The sequence below is a fragment of the Bos indicus genome, chromosome 19 (assembly GCF_029378745.1).
Source record: "Bos indicus isolate NIAB-ARS_2022 breed Sahiwal x Tharparkar chromosome 19, NIAB-ARS_B.indTharparkar_mat_pri_1.0, whole genome shotgun sequence".
Lineage (NCBI taxonomy): Eukaryota > Metazoa > Chordata > Mammalia > Artiodactyla > Bovidae > Bos > Bos indicus.
The window spans coordinates 43,431,363-43,450,614 of NC_091778.1; the positions used below are offsets into that span (position 1 = coordinate 43,431,363).

Consider the following 19,252-nt stretch of genomic DNA (forward strand, 5'->3'; position numbering starts at 1 on the left):
AGCTATGATTTTTCCAGTAGTCATGTATGGATGTGAGAGTTGGAACATAAAGAAGGCTGAATGCCAAAGAATCGATGCTTTTGAACTGTGGTATTTGAGAAGACTTGAGAGTCCCTTGGACTACAAGGAGATCAAACCAGTCAATCCTAAAGGAAATCAGTCCTGAATGTTCACTGGAAGGATTGATGCTAAAGCTGAAGCTCCAATACTTTGGCCACCTGATGCAAAGAACTGATTCATTGGAAAAGATCCTGATACTGGGAAAGATTGAAGGCAGGAGCAGAAGGGGATGACAGAGGATCAGATGGTTGGATGGCATCACCGACTTGATGGACATGAGTTTGAGCAAGCTCCAGGAGTTGGTGATGGACAGGGAAGCCTGGTCTACTATAGTTCATGGGGTTGCAAAGAGTTGGACATGACTGAGCAACTGAATTGAAAACAACACAGTAAAGCAATTATACTCCAATTAAAAAAAAAAAAAAGTATGTACTGTATATCTCTAGCCCAGAAAAGATCAAAACTTGAAATTGGAAGTCCAATTTCTAACTGAATGCATATCGCCCTCATACCACATGTGCTGTGTGCTAAGTCGCTTCAGTCATGCCCAAATCTTTGTGACCCCATGGACTGTAGCCCAACAGTCTCCTCTATCCATAGGGTTCTCCAGACAAGAATACTGGAGTGGGTTGCCATTCTCTTCTCCAGGGGATCTTTCCGACTCAGGGATCGAACACATGTGTCCTGCATTGCACGTGGATTCTTTACCACTGAGCCACCAGGGAAGCCCTGGGAAGTCAAAAGATCATAGTCCAAATCATCGTGAAGTTGGGAACCGTCTGTATGTCACTGACCAAAACCAGGTGAGACTAACCTCTGGTGAGAAAAGTCAGGCTCATGGTTATCCTGGGGGAGGGTTATAGGTGGTTGAATAGCATCACCCCCAAACTCATGTCCATCTGGAATCTCCGAGTGTGATCTTATCTGGAAAGCAGAGTCTTTGCTGATGTAATTAGTTAAGATGAGATCAAACTGGACTAGAGTGGGCCCTAGGTCAGTGACTGGTGTCCTTCAAAGAAGATCACGTGAACACACAGGCACGAGGGAGAAGGTGATGTGAGGGTTGAGACAGAAGATCAGAATGTGGCCAAGGATTGCTGGCAACCACGAAGCTAGAAGAGGGGGTGAAACAGACTCTCTCTCTCTGCACCCTGGGAAGGAACCAACCTGGCTGACACCTTGTTCCAAAGGTCTGACCTCCAGAAACTGAGAAAATACAGTTCTGTTACTTTCAGCCACCCAGTTTGTGGTCATTCGTTATCCCAGGCCTGGGAAGCTAACCAGGTAGTGACTGGGAAAGGGCCCGAGGAGGGGGGCGGGCGGTGCTTCTGGGGTGCTTTGTGACATGTTTATTCACCTCAGCAGATTCAGGCTGGAAAATCCAAGATGCTCTTCCCTGTGGTGTGTGCCTCTCCCTGTACAGACGGAATACTCCAACACAAGCGGGAATAATAAGCAGCAAGCACTCAACCCCTTATCGGAAACCAGATTTGGAGTGGGACAGGGGCGGGACAAAAGTTCAGGACTGACCTTTGCTGTGCCGCTCTTCAGGGGCTCCACTGGCTGGAGTCGGGGTGGGGGGCACCCGCATCTCATCCTGGGTCAGGGTTTGCGGCCTCTGCTTGCTCTTGGCGGCTTCAACAGCCTTGAGTTTTCTGGCATGTTTGTGGCCTTTGTAATGTGCTTCGGCCTGGTTCTGGGGAGGGGAGAGTCTGGGGTCACCATTCATTTGCTGCATCTACCTGCCCCATCCATGAGCTGGCACGTAGGGGCAGGTCAGAGGGAGGCAGGGCTCCAGCCACACAGGGAGCAAATCCTTGCCATTGTTGTTATCATTATAGCACGTGTGTGGGCCCAAGGGTTACAGAATGCATTCTCGTATGTGAACGCCCAGGCAAACCGCCACTGCCTTCCAATTCTGCCTCAACGCCTCTTTAGCTGTGCATCTTTGGGCAAGTCACTTCACCTTTCTGAGCCTCAGTTTCCTGACTCATAAGCTTTGGTATGATAATACTGATATCACAGAGTTGTGAGAATGAAAATGAGAACATGAATGACAAGTGAAAGCGAAAGTGTTAGTTGCTCAGTTGTATCCAACTCTTTGCGACCCTATGGACTATACCCTGCCAGGCTTCTCTGTCCGTGGGATCCTCCAGGCAAGAATATTGGAGTGGGTTGCCATTCCCTTCTCCAGGGGATCTTTCCAACCCAGGGATGAATGACAAGGGCCTAGTACAGAGAATAAGTGCTCAGTGAATATTAGTTACTAGGTTTATAAATGCACGAGTGAGAAAACAGAGCAGTCCCCATGCTTTAGGGAACATACACTCCGGATCATTCATCCTTCTGTACGTGTTTTTTAACAAATAGCTCCTGAGCATTTGCTATTTGCCAGGCACTGTGTTGGGCCTGGCATGAAAAATATATGGTTTCTTTATCAGAATGAGTCTCATTTTGATAAATGAGTCTCAATTTGATAAATGAAACTCATTCTGATAAAGAAACCATATATTTTTCATCTCTCTGTCCATCACTTGCATGACTCACGTAACCTGAAAGCCTGGAAGGAACCCCCAAACCTGGCCTGTCCACTGGGGATTCCTGCTTGTTGCTCCCCAAAGTAGGAAAGAAGGCCCTGTGGCCCCTCCTTAGGCTCTTTCACAAGAGCAGGTCTGCCAACAGCATCTCCCCAAACTGCAGAAGTTGCCTGGACAGAAGGCAAACGTTCCCTTGGAGGCCAGAATGAGGCTTCCCTACTCTCTAGGGGCAGGCCCTGCTAGGAAGTATGTGGACTGTGGGGTCAGCCAGGCCTGGGTTCAAATCCCAGCTCTGCTAATTACCAGCTGTGTGACCTCAGGCAAGTCACTTAAGGTTTCCTCATCTGAAAAATGAGGCTGAGGATGGGACCTCGAACCATCTCACAGATGTATCATGAGAACCAATTAAGAGGATGGGCACAAACAGATTCTGTAAACTCTCAGGTGTGTTAAGAACTCAGCCCCGAACCAGAACTGATGGTGGCCCCAGGGACCCAGAGTAAGGAAGGGCAGCCTGCTCTCATCAGAAGGTTCCAGAACACAGGAGAGAGGCATAGGGGGAGGAAAACAGAATCCTAGGGGGATGGGCTGGGAAGGGGCACAGGAATCTGGAGAGAGGAGAGGATAGTATGGATAAAGGGCCAGGGGCGGCTCTTCCTCAATGAAGGACAGAAAATACAGACCACAGTCCCTTTGCCACCCCTATTCCTCCAGGCAGGAAAGACCTGGAAGCCAAGGGTCCAGCCCGCTCCCTGCCCAGCGCCCCCCAAGCCTGTTTCCACAACTCCCTCTCACCGCTGAGTTGAATCTCAGGTGACAGATGTTACAGGAAATGAAGAGCTTCTTCTTCAGGGGAGAGGGAACCCCAAATGTGTGGCTGATGACAGCTTTCTGGACCGGGTCCATCTGTGGAGGGGTGGGAGGGCATAGTAACTGTGGGGTCAGCTAAGTAAGGTGGGAGGGCAGTGCCAATTGTCCAAAACTAAAGTCTATGGACGAGGGCAGTGGTCAGCCCATAGGAAGAAATTTCTCATGTCTGTGGATATTAAACACTGGAAAAGAAAAGCCTCTTCCCTGGCTGACTTTCTTAGACGGCCTAGGCTTGTGCTTGGAGGCAGGGGGATGGCATGTGACTTTTGTGATCTTGAGAAACCATGGCCTGGTGATCACACTGACTTCCCTTGCTGCCCCTCTGGTCTCTTTTTTTCCTCATTCATGAGAATTACATCTACGTGTGCAGAGTTGGGGGCAGGGAGAAGCGGAGAAGGGAATTTGGAATTTCCTCCCCCATAACCCAGCCTTGTGCTGCGCTTGTGGGCTGGGGGAGATAAAGCTTATCGTATCAGCTTTGCCGCTGTCACAGGGCCTGAGAGTGAGAGCCACGGCCCGGGGCAGTGGGGGACCAGGCTGGGGGCAGGGAGCAGGGTTAGCAGATGGAAGCCAGAGGGTTCCCTGAAGAGTAGGGCATTTCCCTGGAATATGAATTTGTATTTTTTTTCTTTTCCTTGTTTTAAATAATTTCTGTTTCTTCTATCAAACCAAGCCTTTATGTTCCCTTTTCTCAAGGGCTGGGTTGTTGTGTCAAAAGCAGAAGTCGTTGGGGGCTTGCTTGTCAAGAGGAACTTTCCAAACCTTCCTGAGAGAGGAGAACACAGGCTTTGAGAGAAGAGCATGGTTTCAGAAACTTCCCTGAGACCAGAAAGAGGTTCTAACCCTCACAGCACCCAGGGCCAGGGGCTGAGGTAGGTGGGTGGCGGGGCGGGACAGGATTTCAGGGGAGAGTGGCCTGCAGGGCCCCCAGTGATGAGAACAACTGCAGATTGACCCCCTCATAGGGACCATGTGCCTGAACAATGAGCATGTCAGCAAGTGACAGTGGGGACTGAAAACCAGAGGACCCCCCCCAATTGTCTCGGGCTCCTTAGGCTCTTTGTACAAGTCTGGAGGGCGGGAAGGAAGGGGCTCCCAAGGGTGATTAGATAGACTTTCCCACCATCTTTTCAGGATGGGGTGAGGCTCATCAATGATTACATTTGATTTTTCAAAAAATTTTTAAAAGGGGTCATATACCTTATAGCTCATATAGTGAAGTAAATTTCATATTTACACACATACATGGAAATACTAGTACACAGACTAGTAGGCAGACACACAGCCCATAAACTTACAGGTAGTTACAAATCACAGAAACAAGCAGAAAGATACACACTCACCTGCACACCAATGGCACACATTCACAAACTTACAATCATCCAAACCATAGGAAAACATACACGCGGAGGCCAGGCACACACCAAACACATACACAGTAGACACAAAAAAACTCAGATACCCAGGCATATACACTACATAAAGACAACTGCACAGGCATAAAGAGTTCACAAGCACACGTGCACAAACTCACACCCATAAATACACACAAAGTCCTACAGAGACAAACTAAAACGGAAAGGCACACAGACATACACAGATCATCCACAGATGCCCCTTTATGAAAGCTCGATGAAACCTGCAGCTCACAGGCCCTCCGGGCTCAGCACCAGTTGCTAGGGGACAGGACAGTAGCATCCTGGATATTCTGGCCTAAGGAGGAGCTGGGCCCCATTTGGGGAGCACCTGGTCACTCGGGGGGATGTTGCTCCTGGTTGGACCCAGCTTCTAAGAGCCGGCCCCTGGGAGCCCACCTTCCCAGCCCACCCCCATGCTGGGTTGCACTCCCCCCACCCGCCCGCCCAGCCCGTACCGTGCTGAAGTTGGGGAAGAGACTGAGCGGGGTGGCGCCATTGAAGTGGAAGGTGAGCAAGTGCTTGAAGTCCAGCGGGGGCTGCAGAGGCCTGGCGGGCAGGGCCAGGGAGGCCAGCAGCGGGCTGGGGGCTCCGGAGGCTGGGCCTGCTGCAGGAGGAAGAAGGGCAGGGTCTGAAACAGGGAGTCACAGGGCTCGCTCCTCCCTCCACAGCCAGAACAAAAGAGGTTGATGGGCTTCTTGGCTGTGGAGCCAGGGCAGAAACTCTCATCTCCACAAAGCAGCGCTGGCTAAGCCCAGGGTGATTACAGCCCATCTCTGCGCCTCTCCCCTTCACCACTGGGGAAGTGGAAGCAGAGGGTCCACAGTTCCAGGCTCCCAGCCCAGAAGGATGACCACCACCCCCCCGCCGCAGGGGCAGCATTATGGCCCCAGTGAACCCCAGAGGGGAGTCGGGGCGGGCCCCTGACACACACACCACCATGGAGACTGCACGATGCACTGGGTTTCCACTTTATTGCAAATTAAACCCAAACCTAGGAGACTTGGAATGGCCAGCCCCCTCCCCTCTCACTAACTACTCCCCTCCAGATCCCCCACAACATTCACAGCAAGGGCTGACAGAGGGGATAGGAAACCCCCCAGAATCTGAAGGGATGTATTCCCCAACTCCGGTGAGGCCCCAACTGCTCTCCACTGGAGACAAAAGCCCTCCAACACCCCTGGGTCAGGCCTGAGGCTGGTCCTTGGGGTCAACCAGTCCAGCACTGTGGTTTATACACTCTTTGGTCTTAAAGGTCTGAGGCAGGGGCCTGGGTTCAATCCCTGGTCAGGGAACTAAAATCTCAGCACTGCCAAAAAAAAAAAAAAAGAGAGAGAGATCTGAGGCAAGGGCAGGGGAAGGTTAGGAACTTGGAGAACAACCAGACTTTGAGGAAGAAAAAAATTAGAAATAAATTCAGCCCATTTGGGACTTTTTTGAACCCTGTTGTTGCAAAACCAAAAGAAGTCCTTTTCAGTTTTGTGTGTTAACACGAGGGAGGCTAGGATAGATTTATTTCACATTGATAAATATGTATGTCTGTGTGTGTGCGCTAAGTCGCTTCAGTCTAGTCCGACTCTTTGCCACCCTATGGACTGTTGACTCCCAGGCTCCTCTGTCCATGGGATTTTCCAGGCAAGAATACTGGAGTGGATGTCTACATATAGCCAAGTACAGAAAAGTCTCAGGCAGCCTGTTGGTGGAGAGGGCACCTCTTACTTCCCTTGAGCTTTTTCACAGAGAGGGTGCTCTGATGTGCGTTAAAAACAAAGACAGTCATTTTTCCCCCAGTCGTATCTGAAGAGAAGACGTGTTGCTAGGAGCAGGGCTAACAGTCAAGGACCCAGTCTCCTGACCTTCAACCCCTCAACTGAGGAGGCTCTGTCTTCCTCCTTCCAACCAAGACCCCTCAGCTTTTCTAGAGAGAAAACTTGAGTGGAGTTCCGAGGGAACAGGGTGAACTACTCCCCGCAGAACCGGAAAGGTCAGGAGTGATATTTAGGGTGCCCGAGACCCTAGCACCTCTGCCCACGGGCCCAAGCCCCCACTCGCACCCCCGACCCAGCCCCTCCTCCACATCCCACTGAGCCGGGTTAGTACTCAGCGTGGAGCCGAGGAAGCCCGGGGAAGGTGGGTGGGAGGCCACAGTTAGGAGGTAAGCTTGCTAGGTCAAGTCTGGCTTGGCCCTTAGCGAGTCCAGGGCCCCAGACCGGCTGGACAGGGGAGAGGAGGCCGCTCTCAGGTGAGCTGCGAGCCCAGGAGGCCCTCGCCCCACCCGCTCTCTAGGAACTCCACCGCCAGCGCGAAGTCAAACTCGTGCAGCGGCGGCCCATCTACCGCGATCTTCACCACGGGGCCGCCCCGCCCTTCCCCCGCCCCGCCTGGCCCCCACCACCGCAGCTCCCGGCTGCGGCCGACCTTGTCCAGGAGGCCGGCGCCCGCAGGCAGCGCCAAGGCCAGTGCGGCCAGGGCGGCGAAGTCGGGGAAGAGCTCGTGCAGTTCTGAGCGCGCGCACGCCAGCTTGGTGCACAGGGCCCGCGGGCCCAGCCGCCCCAGGCTGCACACCACGCGCTTGAAGAGCGCGAAGTCGCCCAGCGCCCTCTGGCGCACCACAGCGGGGGCGAAGGCGCGCAGCAGGACGCGGAGTGCCCCCTCGCCGTGAGCGCCCAGCTCCTCTGGGGCCTGCGGGTAGCGGCGGGGGTCGAAGATGGCCGCGAAGGCGGCCACGGCGTCCAGCGAGGGCCCGGGGTAAGAGTCCCGCAGCCCCCTCCGCATGGAGTCCAGGAAGGCTCCCCGCAGTCGCTCCAAGCCCTGGACCGCAGCTTCAGAGTAGCCCACCAGCTCCACACCGCGGTAGGTGCAGCGGCCACAGCCCAGATCGGCACTAGAGGATGTCAGTTCCTGCAGGAAGCCCTGGAGGCGCGCCCCACCTGAACTGCACTGTGCGTGGAGGGAGGCTGTAGCTGCCATCACCAGAGGCTGCAGCAAGGCCAAATCCGGCTCTTCTGGCTGCAGGACAAGGGCCAGCTTCTGCACGGAGGGCAGAACGTCCAGCAGGAGGTGGGTGAAGGCCACGAAGGTGAACTGGCGCAGGGCGAGGGCCAGCGCCCTTGTGGTAGGCGAGGCTGGGGCAGAGGCCTCCAGTGTGAGCACCAGGCAAGGCCAAGCCTCAGCCACAGCTTCCACCACAGGCAGCAGGGAGGCCCAGGGCACTGGCCGTGGTCCTGCCAAGTCAATAGCTGCAAGGTCCAGTGCCGCCCTGAGTTCAGGGACCACGTGAGAACTGGGGCCACCATGCAGGCGAAATAGGGCATCCAGTACACTTTCATATTCACCTAGGTAGGCAGGGGGCCTGGGGTCTGTCCGGCCAGGGAGGCAGTGTAGCTCCGTGAGCAGTGGGCAGGCGGCCTGGAGCTGCGGGCGCACGCTCCCCAGGCGGTCACTGGGGAGGCTTGAGCTGAGCCAGGCCAGCTTGGATGCAGACACGCCAAAAGCCTGCAGGATGTCCAGGACTTGGCCAGCGGTGGCCTTGCCTTCCTGTAGCTCCACACTGCCCAGAAAGGTGGTGGCAGGCTGGCCATCGCAGGGGGACACTGAAGTGACAAACAAGGCCAGACGGTGGGACTCAGGCCAGTCCCTGGTCTCGTCCAACACCAGGCCCACATACGGGGATGCCTTCAGGCGCTGACGGGCCTCTGCGTGCAAGACACTGGCGATGGCCACCTGGGACAGCCAGGGAGAGAAAAAGGGAGGACAGGGTTAGGCTACTCCTGAGAAGGGGAGGCAGACAGGACGGGGTGAAAGAGCACAGGCCTGGGGTTGGACAGTCTTAGGGACTAATCCTAGCTTTGTCACTTACTGGCTGCATGACCTTGGGCAAGTCATTTGACCTCTCTGTTCATCTCTTAGTTGCCTTGAGGCTAATGCCTGCCCCCAATCTCCTTAAAAGGTTGTTATGACTTACCAATTTTTTTTTTTACTCACGCCACACTGCTTCTGTGATCTAGTTCCCCAACCAGGGATTGAACCCAGGCCCTCAGCAGTGAAAGCTTGGAGTCTTAATCACAGGACCTCCAGAAATTCCCATTCATGTAATCTTTTGTTGTTATGTTTATAAATGTGAAAGTGCTTTAGGAATCCTAAGGATTCTAAAGCATCTGTTTGTTTTTCTACAGCATCGCCCCAGTCAGCCTTATTCTTGGGGGTCTCCCTCTGCTCTGCTGCTCTGGGATTAACTGATAGGTTGACTGCCCACAGGTTAAACAGGGCCCCAGCTGTGTGCTGTTTGTCTCTCATCTCTCGGTAGGATGAGATCCAACCTCTTCACCCCCATACCAGCCCCAGGACTCATAAAGCCAATACCTAGGACAGAGCTACATAAGTGTGCATGTCCCCAGCGGCCATGTGGGTGATACTGAGTTTCAAGAGGACGGGGGATAAACCAGTGGGAATGGGGAAGCCCATGCCCTGCTCTCCAACTCCAGAACTTCATGCCCTGACTGCACAGGACCTAGTTTTTCAGCAGAAGTCAGAAGTCCACATTTTTATATGGAATGTCTTTTTTTTTTTTTTTTAAACTTGGAGACTAATTTAAGTCTTTCAAAAACACTGTGAAAACTACCAAAACATGCCTGTGAGCCAATCAAGCCCCCAGGCCACCAGTTTGCAACCTCTGGCCTAGGTAGTGAGCCAAGCACCCCTGACCCCCCGAGGACAGAGCCTGGTCCAGCCTCTTCACTGTTAGGCGCCCTGCAGCTGGCCCAGGGCCTGGCACCTAGTATGCCCTCAGTGCAGGCTCTGATGGGTGAAGGTGTGAATGAACTGCTTTGGCCTCTTCCCCGGGGACCTGGCATGCTGGTGCCATGCCCAGATGGCTCCGTGTCCTCCCTCCTCAATCCCTCCCCCACACCCCTGGCTGCCACCCACCTGCATGTCCCTCACCCTCCTGGGGCTGTAGTAATCGCCGTGATCCATGCCCAGCAGCGCCTGGCACAGGTTGAATCTCTGCAGCTCGAGCAGGGCAGAGCAGCGGTCGTCAGGCACTTCCTCCTTGGCCATGCAGTACACTGTGGTCAGCACGGCCACTTTAGCCGGGTCTGCTTCCACCTTGACGCCCCTGGAGCTGAGGGCGGTGGCCAGGCCTGGGCAGGCTCCTCTGCCCTCAGCCTGGCCCTCAAAAGAGGGCTGGCCCCGGTTGGCAGCCAGAGCCTGGCGGTGGGCCCCCGAGGTCACGTGGCGCAGCAGGGCGTGGCGCTGGAAGTTGTCGGTGCCCACGGTGAAGGCATTCTCCGCTTTGCCATGCTTGTTCCGCACCAGGGCCTGGCGGCACTCAAGGCAGAACATCAGCTTCCGCTCGTAGTCAAAGTCCAGCCAGGTGAACTCCTCTTTCCAGTGCTCGTTGAAGTAACGCTTGCACTTCTTGTTGGAGTTGGAAGCCTCTCCAGCTGGTTTCTTCCCTGGGGGCACCATTCCTCCTCTGGGGGGCAGGGCACCCCCAGCCCCTGCCCAAATGCTCTTGCCCCCCAGCCTCCCCCGCACACCGAAGCACCTCCCTTGACAGGGGGAGTTTGTAGGGAGGCACGAGGGGGGCAGCCCTCCAGGCTAAAGGGGACCATTCATCTAACTTAGCCAGGAAAGTTTACTTCCGCTCCGCTGGTGGGAGACTGGAGGTGAAAGAAACAAAGGAGAGGTGTTAGGAGTCCACTGGGGGTCACGCTGCCCACAGACACTCCCCAACCAAGGTGTGGTTTGGACCCAATGGGGAAGGGCTACTGGGAGTGGGCCATAGAGTGTTATCCAAAGTGGGTTGAGGTATGAGGGGTCCCAGCTCGCCAGCAAGGGTCTCCCTCCATCCAGGACAAGGCATCAGTTGCTTTGACTGCTGAAGCATGTCAGAACTCAGAGCTGGAAAGACTGGCACCACCTACGAAATTTTATAAGTGTGGGGACTGAGTCCTGGAGACCAACAGTGGTTCTCAGGGCTCATGAATAGCTCGTGACTGAATCCTGACACCTTGCCCAAAGGATAACTGGTGTCTCCAGAAGGAAGTTAACAGCTAGCTGTGCTCCCAGAGCCACGGGACTGAGAAACAGGATTGGTTTTCTCTGGAGCTTCATTCCCTAAGACACCCATGGATACACTCACACACACATCAGTAGTGCGGTTCTAGGAAGGGTAGCCCAGACGTGAGGTGAGGGCTGGGTCCCAGACTGAAGGCAGTCAGCTGGTTGCCCCTACCTCCCTCACTCTACCACCACCACCGGTGCTAGATGAGAATGAGCAGTTCAGTCCCAGAAGGCCACGCCAAATGATGGCCAAGACCTGCCACCTCTGCTTCCTAATTCTCTCTCACACCTGCCCCTCCTCTCTGGGTTTACTGATGACAACAGCAGTCACCACCGTTTACTGAATGTGAACTGAGTCAGGCCCTGTGCTAAGGGTTGTGATGACACCATTAGGAGACCAAGATTACTCTTGCAAGTATAACCCTCACTTTGGACAGGAGGAAACTGAAGCTCAGGGACTTTCAGGGACTTGCCCAAGGTTTGCCAAGCAGTAAGTGGCTGAGGTGGAATTATTGGGTTGGCCCCAAAGTTCATTTGGAGTTTCCCCCCATAACATCTTGGGCTTTCCTGATAGCTCAGTTGGTAAAGAATCCACCTGCAATACAGGAGACCCCAGTTCGATTCCTAGGTCAGGAAGATCCACTGGAGGAGGGATAGGCTACCCACTCTAGTATTCTTGGACTTCCCTTGTGGCTCAGCTGGTAAAGAATCCGCCTGCAATGCAGGAGACCTGGGTTCAATCCCCAGGTTGGGAAGATCCCCTGGAGAAGGGAAAGGCTACCCATCCCAGTAGTCTGGCCTGGAGAATTCCATGGACTGTATAGTCCATGGGGTCACAAAGAGTCGGACATGACTGAATGACTTTCAGTTTCCCATAACATCTTACAGAAAAACCCGAATGAACTTTTTGGTTAGTGCAATAGAACTCGAGTCCTCCTGACCCCACAGGCCACACTGAGACCCTGGCCTTCACCGTCTCATCTGGATTATGCAGCGGCCTCCGCCTCTGCAGTGGTTCTCCCACTCATACCTCATGAAACAGCCAGAGAGCAAGGCCACATACAGATCTCACTATGTCCCTCCCTTGTGTCCACGTCTTCAGTGGTGTCCCACTGCCTAAGTCTACATACCTCGCCACGAGCCAGAGAGGCCCCCCTAACCTCTAGACACCTCCAGACCTTCCTCACTTCTGTCTGCTCAGCTAATCCAAAGGCTTACTGTGACCCACACGCATTACTGTTACGTTTGCCCCTGCCTCCACCCCCCATGCCTGGAACTCCCTTGTTCCCTGGCTGTTTGCCATTCATTCCTGGAGAGCAGCTCCAGCATCCCTTCTGCCACCTGATTCGCCCCCCAACTGGGGTTGGTACCTGTCCTCTTTGTTGTTTAGTTGCTAAGTTGTGTCCGACTCTTTTGTGACTCTATGGACTGTAGTCCGCCAGGCTCCTCTGTCCATGGGATTCTCCAGGCAAGAATACTGGAGTGGGTTGCCATTTCCTTCTCCAGTGGATATTCCCGACCCAGGGATCAAACCCGCATCTCCTGCATTAGGAGATGGATTCTTTACCACTGAGCCACCAGGGAAGCCGCACCTGTCCTCTCATCACCCGTAATTCCCCGTGAACCAGTCTTCATAACACAACACAGTGAACACAGGGATCCTCTATGTAACTCTGCACTTGGTTCCTGAAAGGCCAAAATCACATTTATTCATATATTATTTCTATACCTCTAGGTTCTTATGCATGCAGATGGCTCTCAGCAGAAGTTGATTGCTTGAAAGAATGAAAGGATTTATTTTGAATGTATGAAACAACTTGTTTCTGAGACCATTGGTTTAACTGATTCTAAACTCTGAGAAAGCAGTGACTGTCTTGCCCACCTGATATTATTCCCAGAACTCTGTGTAGAACCTGGCACTTAGTGGGTGGGTACATTAAGGGTTGCTGCTGCTGCTGCTGCTAAGTCACTTCAGTCATGTCCAACTCTGTGCAACCCCATAGACGGCAGCCCACCAGGCTCCCCGGTCCCTGGGATTCTCCAGGCAAGAACACTGGAGTGGATTGCCATTTCCTTCTCCAATGCATGAAAGTGAAAAGTGAAAGTGAAGTTGCTCAGTCGTGTCCAACTCTTCACGACCCCATGGACTGTAGCCCACCAGGCTCCTCCGTCCATGGGATTTTCCAGGCAAGAGTACTAGAGTGGGGTGCCATTGCCTTCTCTGACAATAAGAGTAGATGGGTAGAATTCCAGGGGGAACCCATTCAGTATAAGGAGAAACACTCCATGTTGCCCGAAGTGGGTGAACCCTGCTGGTCCTCTTTCCCTGGATTGTAGGGGGGCAATTGGTACTGCTCATCACACCCTCCTGAAACACACTTTTCTCTGACCTTCCAGGATCCCACATCCCCTGGATTTTATTGCTTTCATCAACCACTCCTTTGATGTTATCTCATCCTTTTTTTCCCAATCTCAGACCATCCAAAGAGTCAGAACCGTTTCTGAAGGACACTCCTCTGGGCACCACACCTCTCTACCCAACTGCCTTCCTGGCTTTTCTAGACAGATCTCTCCTGCATCTGTCCCTACAACATCTGCTCCCCTCCCAGGCTCCCTCACTCAGAAAACGGCCCATTCTCCCACCCATGTGCTCTGGCTAGAAACCTGCCTGTCCAACCCCCACTCTCTTCCGCATTAGGACCTCATCCAGCCATAGGTTCTATTGAGCCCACCTCCTTGATCTACCTCTAACTCCTCCCTCCTCTCCATGCCACTGCCACCATCCTTGTCCAGGCCATCATCCTCTCTTGCTTGGACTATGGCAGTTGATTCCTGATAGCACTCTGGGTCTCCACTCTTACCCTGCTCTTGGGTCAGAAACTCTCAGTACCAGAGGGGGCTCTTAAAAATATACCACTTAAAATCCTCTCACTATTGTGACTTCCCTGTGGTCCAATGGTTAGCGTGCATGCATGCTAAGTCGCTTCAGTTGTGTTCAACTCTTTGCAACCCTATCGACCGTAGCCTGCCAGGCTCTTCTGTCCAAGGGATTCTCCAGGCAAAAAAACTGGAGTGGGTTGCCATGCCCTCCTCCAAGGGACCTTTCTGACCTAGGGATCGAACCTGCATCTCATGTCTCTTGCATTGGCAGGCAGGTGCTTTACCACTAGCCCCATCTGGGAAACCCCAGTGGTTAAGACTCTGTGCTTCAAATGCAGGGAATGCAGGTTCGATCCCTGTTCCAGGAACTAAGATCCCACATCCCAAAGAAAAAACCAAACAAACAACCCCCTCTACTGCCCATTGCTCTGAGGCCAGCACCAGAATCCCTTTCTAGGTGTGCCAAATGCTCAGGCATTACTGACCTCCCTAGGGGACACTTGTGCCTCCCTCCCCTTCCAGATACACTGGTCTTTACTCAGAGTGCCAGAGTCCCATCCCCAGGACCTCTGCACATGCTGTGCTTTTTCCCAGAATGTTCCCACTCTCCCTCCCAACACTTCACCTGTTCTATTTCCCCCTCTGTCGTAGCATCATGGCCACTCTTCAGGGGAGGCTTCACTAATAATCCTCTCCCAGCAAGTCCCTTATTCTCTGTCACTAGCCCCTGTTCTTTCCAACACGCTCCCCAAAGTTTATAAATCTGCTTATTTCTGTGCAATTTCTATTGCTTGCACTCTTGCTGTCCACCCACCCATTCCCTCCCATAAATTCCCTGAGGGCAGGAAAGGTAATTCACTTGTTCCTGTCTGGACCTCAGAGAAGGGAACCATGCCTGGCACCCAGCAGGTGCTCCAGCAAATTTGAGAAGTAAACAGATAAGGAAGCACGAGCTCTCCAGCAGAGAGAGTGATGGAGTGGGCCCCTGGGCACCTGTTGGGTAGCTAAAATAGCTACCTTGGACATCCTTTTCTCCTAGATCCCATGCTGCTTCTGTGGCCTTATCCAGTCCACCACCCAAAGGATCTCAGAATGGGGAGGAGGTACAAAGCCAAGGTAACATCCTTCTGGAAGTTTGTCAGGGCCTTTCCTGTACCTAGAAGCTATCCCATTCTGCAGAGGGATAAAACTACCATGAGACCTAGGATGTTCTTGAGACAAGAACCAAAGAGTAGGGAGAAAGGAGAACTGGGAAGATGAAAATTCTGAAACTGCACTGTCCAATAAGGTAGCCACTAGCCACACGTGGTGGTTTAAAATTAATCAGAATTTTAAATCTAAAAATTCAGTTCCTCAGTCACACTAGTCATATTTCAACCTCTTGATAATCACGTGTGGCTAGTGCCTATCTTATTAGATGGCCCAGACAGAGAACATATACACATCCCAGAAAGTTCTATTGAATAGCGCTATTCCAAGAGATCCTGGCAAAAGCCATTGACATTCCCCCACCTCAGTGGGACTCTTTGCCTGCTTCCTGAGGGAACCGGGCTGGGTGGGGCAGGATGTAAATAAGACTGACTATGTGACCAAGGCTAACCAGGAGGGTGTACCTGTTGCAGACCCAGGTGGCCTCACCCCTCTCCACACCCTGGCCAGCTGGATGGGGGCCCATGGGGTGATGACGTGTTGGCCGGCGGACCCCACTCCATCCTTGTACGAAAGCCTCAAACTGAGTGTTCATCTGGCTCTAGCATGGGGGGCCCCAGTCCCCTGCTTAGGCTTCTTTGGGTCCCTTCCTTTCGGGATCCCACTAGAAAGAGTTCCCGCTTCAGGCAGGGTAGGGGCGGGTGTCCCCTCTCCCACCCCGCAGGCAGCCAGGTGAGGTCGGGGCTCTCTGCACACCCTTGCCCAACCTCCCCGGGCCGGGTTGCGGAGGGGTAGGGAACTTCCTCTGGGGGGCGCGCGGTGGAGGAGCCCTCCGATGGGTGCCGCCCGCCCGGTGCCAACTCGCCCGCAGGGCCCCCAGCCCCCGTCGCCGCCCCCTGCCCGGAGGCTCCGGGAGGGGGCGCCCCGCCCACCGGGACTCACGGAGACTCGGGAGCCACCATCTTGCTCGGTGGACGCTCTGGCCGCGGTCTCCTTGGGCTCCACTGAGCGACAGCAGCCACTAGCGGTAACCGGGGCGAAGAGGCGCCAGCGGCGGCGGGAGCCGGGGTCGCCGGCAGGGCGGCGGCGCCGGGGGGGCTCGGCCGCGGCTCCCACCGGCCTCCGCTCGGACTCGCGGCGCGCACTTGGCCAGCTGTCACTCTCTCACCCTCCCCGCGGCGCGCGCTGCAGCAGGAGCGACTCGGGTTAGACCGCAGGAAGGATGCTCCCCGCCAGTGGGAGTCATTCATTCATCACAAGTATCCGTGGGCGCCTAGAGGAGCTCACTGGTGAGAGCCAAACAGGTGGATCGCTAGGGAGGCTATACTCTGGCAAGGGCTCTCAGAGTGATGAACAAAATGCTTTGGGATCACAGGGGAGCAGGCTGTCAGCTGAAAAGATTACCAGCCTGGAACAGCAATGAAGTTTCACAAAAGGGTCAGTGAGGTTTTACCAGGGAAAGGGCATTCCAGCAGCCGGAATGGCAGAGCCCTAGGGAAACCATCAAGAAGTTCAAAGTTCAGTGCAGGTTCTCAACGCTCTAGATAAGGGCTTCCCTGATAGCTCAGTTGGTGAAGAATCTGCCTGCAATGCAGGAGACCTGGGTTCTATCCCTGGGTTGGGATGATCCTTTGGAGAAGGGAAAGGCTACCCACTCCAGTATTCTGGCCTGGAGAATACCATGGACTGTATAGTCCATGGGATCTCAAAGAGTCGGACACAACTGAGAAACTTTCACTCACTCACTCAGAACAGAGGTGTGGAAGCTCTACAGTGAATGCTGTGGATTTTGATCTTCTAGTCTTCCTAGGGAAATCTCAGGAGGTGGGTGAGCTGGGAAAGATCGTGGGGCATCTTAGTTCCCCAACCAGGGATTGAACCCAGTCCCTCAGCAGTGAAAGGGAAGAGTCCTAACCAGGGAAAATGGAAGTGAAAGTGTTAGTTGCTCAGTCCTGTTTGACTTTTTTTGCAACCCCATGGACTGTAGCCCACCAGGCCCCTCTGTCCATGGAATTTTCCAGGCAAGAATACTGAAGTGGGTGGCCATTCCCTTCTCCAGGGGATCTTCTTGATCCAGGAATTGAAGCCAAGTCTCCTGCATTGCAGGCAGATTCTTTACCATCAGGGAATTCCCAGGAAATCAATGTTTTAATCTAATGATCCAACGAGTTACTTGTAAGAGGGATGACAGAAATGGGGTGGGTGGGAGGAGGGACCTCTTCCTAGAACTTTCAGATGTCCAGGAGACCCTCTCCGCTGTGTGGGTTCCATGCAGGAAGGTGGGGTTGTGGCACCCCCTTCCTCCCAGACCTGGAGGCCTGCAGGGGAGCTTCAGAGCTGAACTCTGGGGCCTTGGCAGCCCAGCACTTAGCCTCATTTTCCTCACCTGTGAAGTGGGAGTTACAGCTGGTGAGGAGGAATGGGCAGAACAGGAATGGGTCTGAGGACCAAATGCGGTGCTGGGTGTGGAGGCCATTTGCAGAGGAGGTGCCAGGGCACTTGGTGACCCAGTCACCCAGTCAGCACAGAGTCACCCGGAAATACCTTCCAGCCCCCGCACAACTGGGTACACTACTCTCCCACTCAAGGCCTAGGGCACACGTTGAGGTCAGGGCCTCTCAGGCTGGGAACTCCCCCCAACCCCCTTCACACCATGCTGCTCTCTGCCGCCCACTTTCTGCCTCTGACATTCACTGTGCACCCTGGCACCCAGGGCCACCGGGATGACGCATATATCATGGGACATGCACACACATGTGTTGCCGCTTGGCTTGTGGGTACACTCAGACAAAGGGAGACACCCCTGTTCCAGGATGGTCCCACACAGCCTGACAGATCTAGAATTCTGCACCCCCAAAATGGCCAGGTGTGTGCTGGAGGGTCTTGGTTAGCATCTTTTAAGAGTAAACATTTTTATTTTGTTTATTATTATTTTTGCCCCACAGCCCTGTTTGTGGGATCTTAGTTCCCCGACCAGGGATTGAACCACCCTTGGCAGTGAGAGCTCAGAGTCTTAACCACTGGGTCCCTAGGGAATTCCCTAAGTTAGCATCTTGCAACAGAACAGTCACCCTGGCTAAGTGTCTCAGAGCAGCCCCTCCTCCCCGCCTCCATGGCCAGGGGTCCACAGCTGGGACCCAGGACTCGCTGGATGCTGCCTCAAGAGGCTGAACTGTTGCTCTGATCAAACTGGAACAAACCAGACTGAGTGATGGAGAAAAGACCACCCACAGGGGTCCAACTGAGACTGGGGCAGGGGAGCAGAGCAGGTGTCTCATGAAATAACATCACCCTGCCTACCACCCAAGGGAGCCAGAATCTGGGGAAACTCTGTCCTGCTGCTTTGCCATCACTGGGAAAGAATCACACGAAAGAGCACAGGGACACACACCCTGAGGCCCACAGGCATCCACACAGAGAGTGACAGGGACAGACACCAAAGAACACACTCACACACGTATCCCCATGGTGAGACGGTCTGTGCACACTGATGTGTGCACACATGGAGGTCGTACCCACAGCAGACAGACAGGCCTGCTGGCCAAGGGGCGGGCACAGAGGCCACGCACAGGCACGCACGTACACACAGACAGGCACGAGCAACAAAGACACACTCAGATCATGTACACCCAGAGGGACAGACACACGAGGACACACAGTCCCCTACAGATGCACGTACAGACAATAATAAAACAGACATGCAGCGGCACACGCCGTCACAACGTGAGGTGTGTGTTCAGGAAGAGTCATGTGCAGAAACACACGCACCCCTTACAAAATTAAATGCATCTGACATACTCACAAGTTCAGGCAGCCAAACCCAGAGTCCCCTCCCACCCCTACCTCGAGTCACAGGGGCAGGTGATGGGGACCCCGAGGCATGCGCACACACACGCACACATACACACCCCTCAAGTAGTAAAGTTATCGTTACTATCACAGATAAAACCAAAACTCCGTGAAGAAGGGGAGCCCAAGAGGGAGAGAGAGCCGAATGCAGGGAATGAGAGGTTGAACCAAGGTCCCCACTTCCTGCTAGGATTAGGATTCTTCCCCACGTTCTCCAGCGCCCCCATTCCACTTCTGGGCTGGCCAGCACAATGGAGGCATGGGTGTTCCAGGCTCCTACCCTTTCCACATCGGAAGAAGACCCCAGAGCCCGAGCAGGGGAACTAGCCCCATGGCCTCTAGCCCTCGCCCCTGTAGCAGGGGATCTCCCAGATCCTTAAAGGGTAATGGTTGTTTCCCTTGGAAACGACCAAGAAACCCCTTGTA

At 54.0% G+C, this 19,252-nt stretch overlaps 1 protein-coding gene across 13 annotated transcripts in view; it reads right to left on the minus strand.

The window, feature by feature from the left end:
* LOC139177584 (uncharacterized protein C17orf113) overlaps positions 1-19,252 on the minus strand; it is a 58,854-nt gene that overhangs the window by 6,230 nt on the left and 33,372 nt on the right. For 6 of the 13 annotated variants that reach the window (XM_070773488.1, XM_070773492.1, XM_070773486.1 and 3 more), the window contains 3 exons: positions 5,341-5,489; positions 3,393-3,503; positions 1,591-1,756 (listed from right to left, as the gene is read on the minus strand). In XM_070773488.1, the coding sequence (XP_070629589.1) occupies positions 1,591-1,756; positions 3,393-3,503; positions 5,341-5,489 (426 nt within the window). Of the gene's footprint in view, positions 1-1,590; positions 1,757-3,392; positions 3,504-5,340; positions 5,490-5,837; positions 8,606-9,808; positions 10,546-15,919; positions 19,102-19,252 lie in introns of those variants that run through there. The other 7 variants (XM_070773487.1, XM_070773485.1, XM_070773491.1 and 4 more) reach the window with 3 other exon arrangements.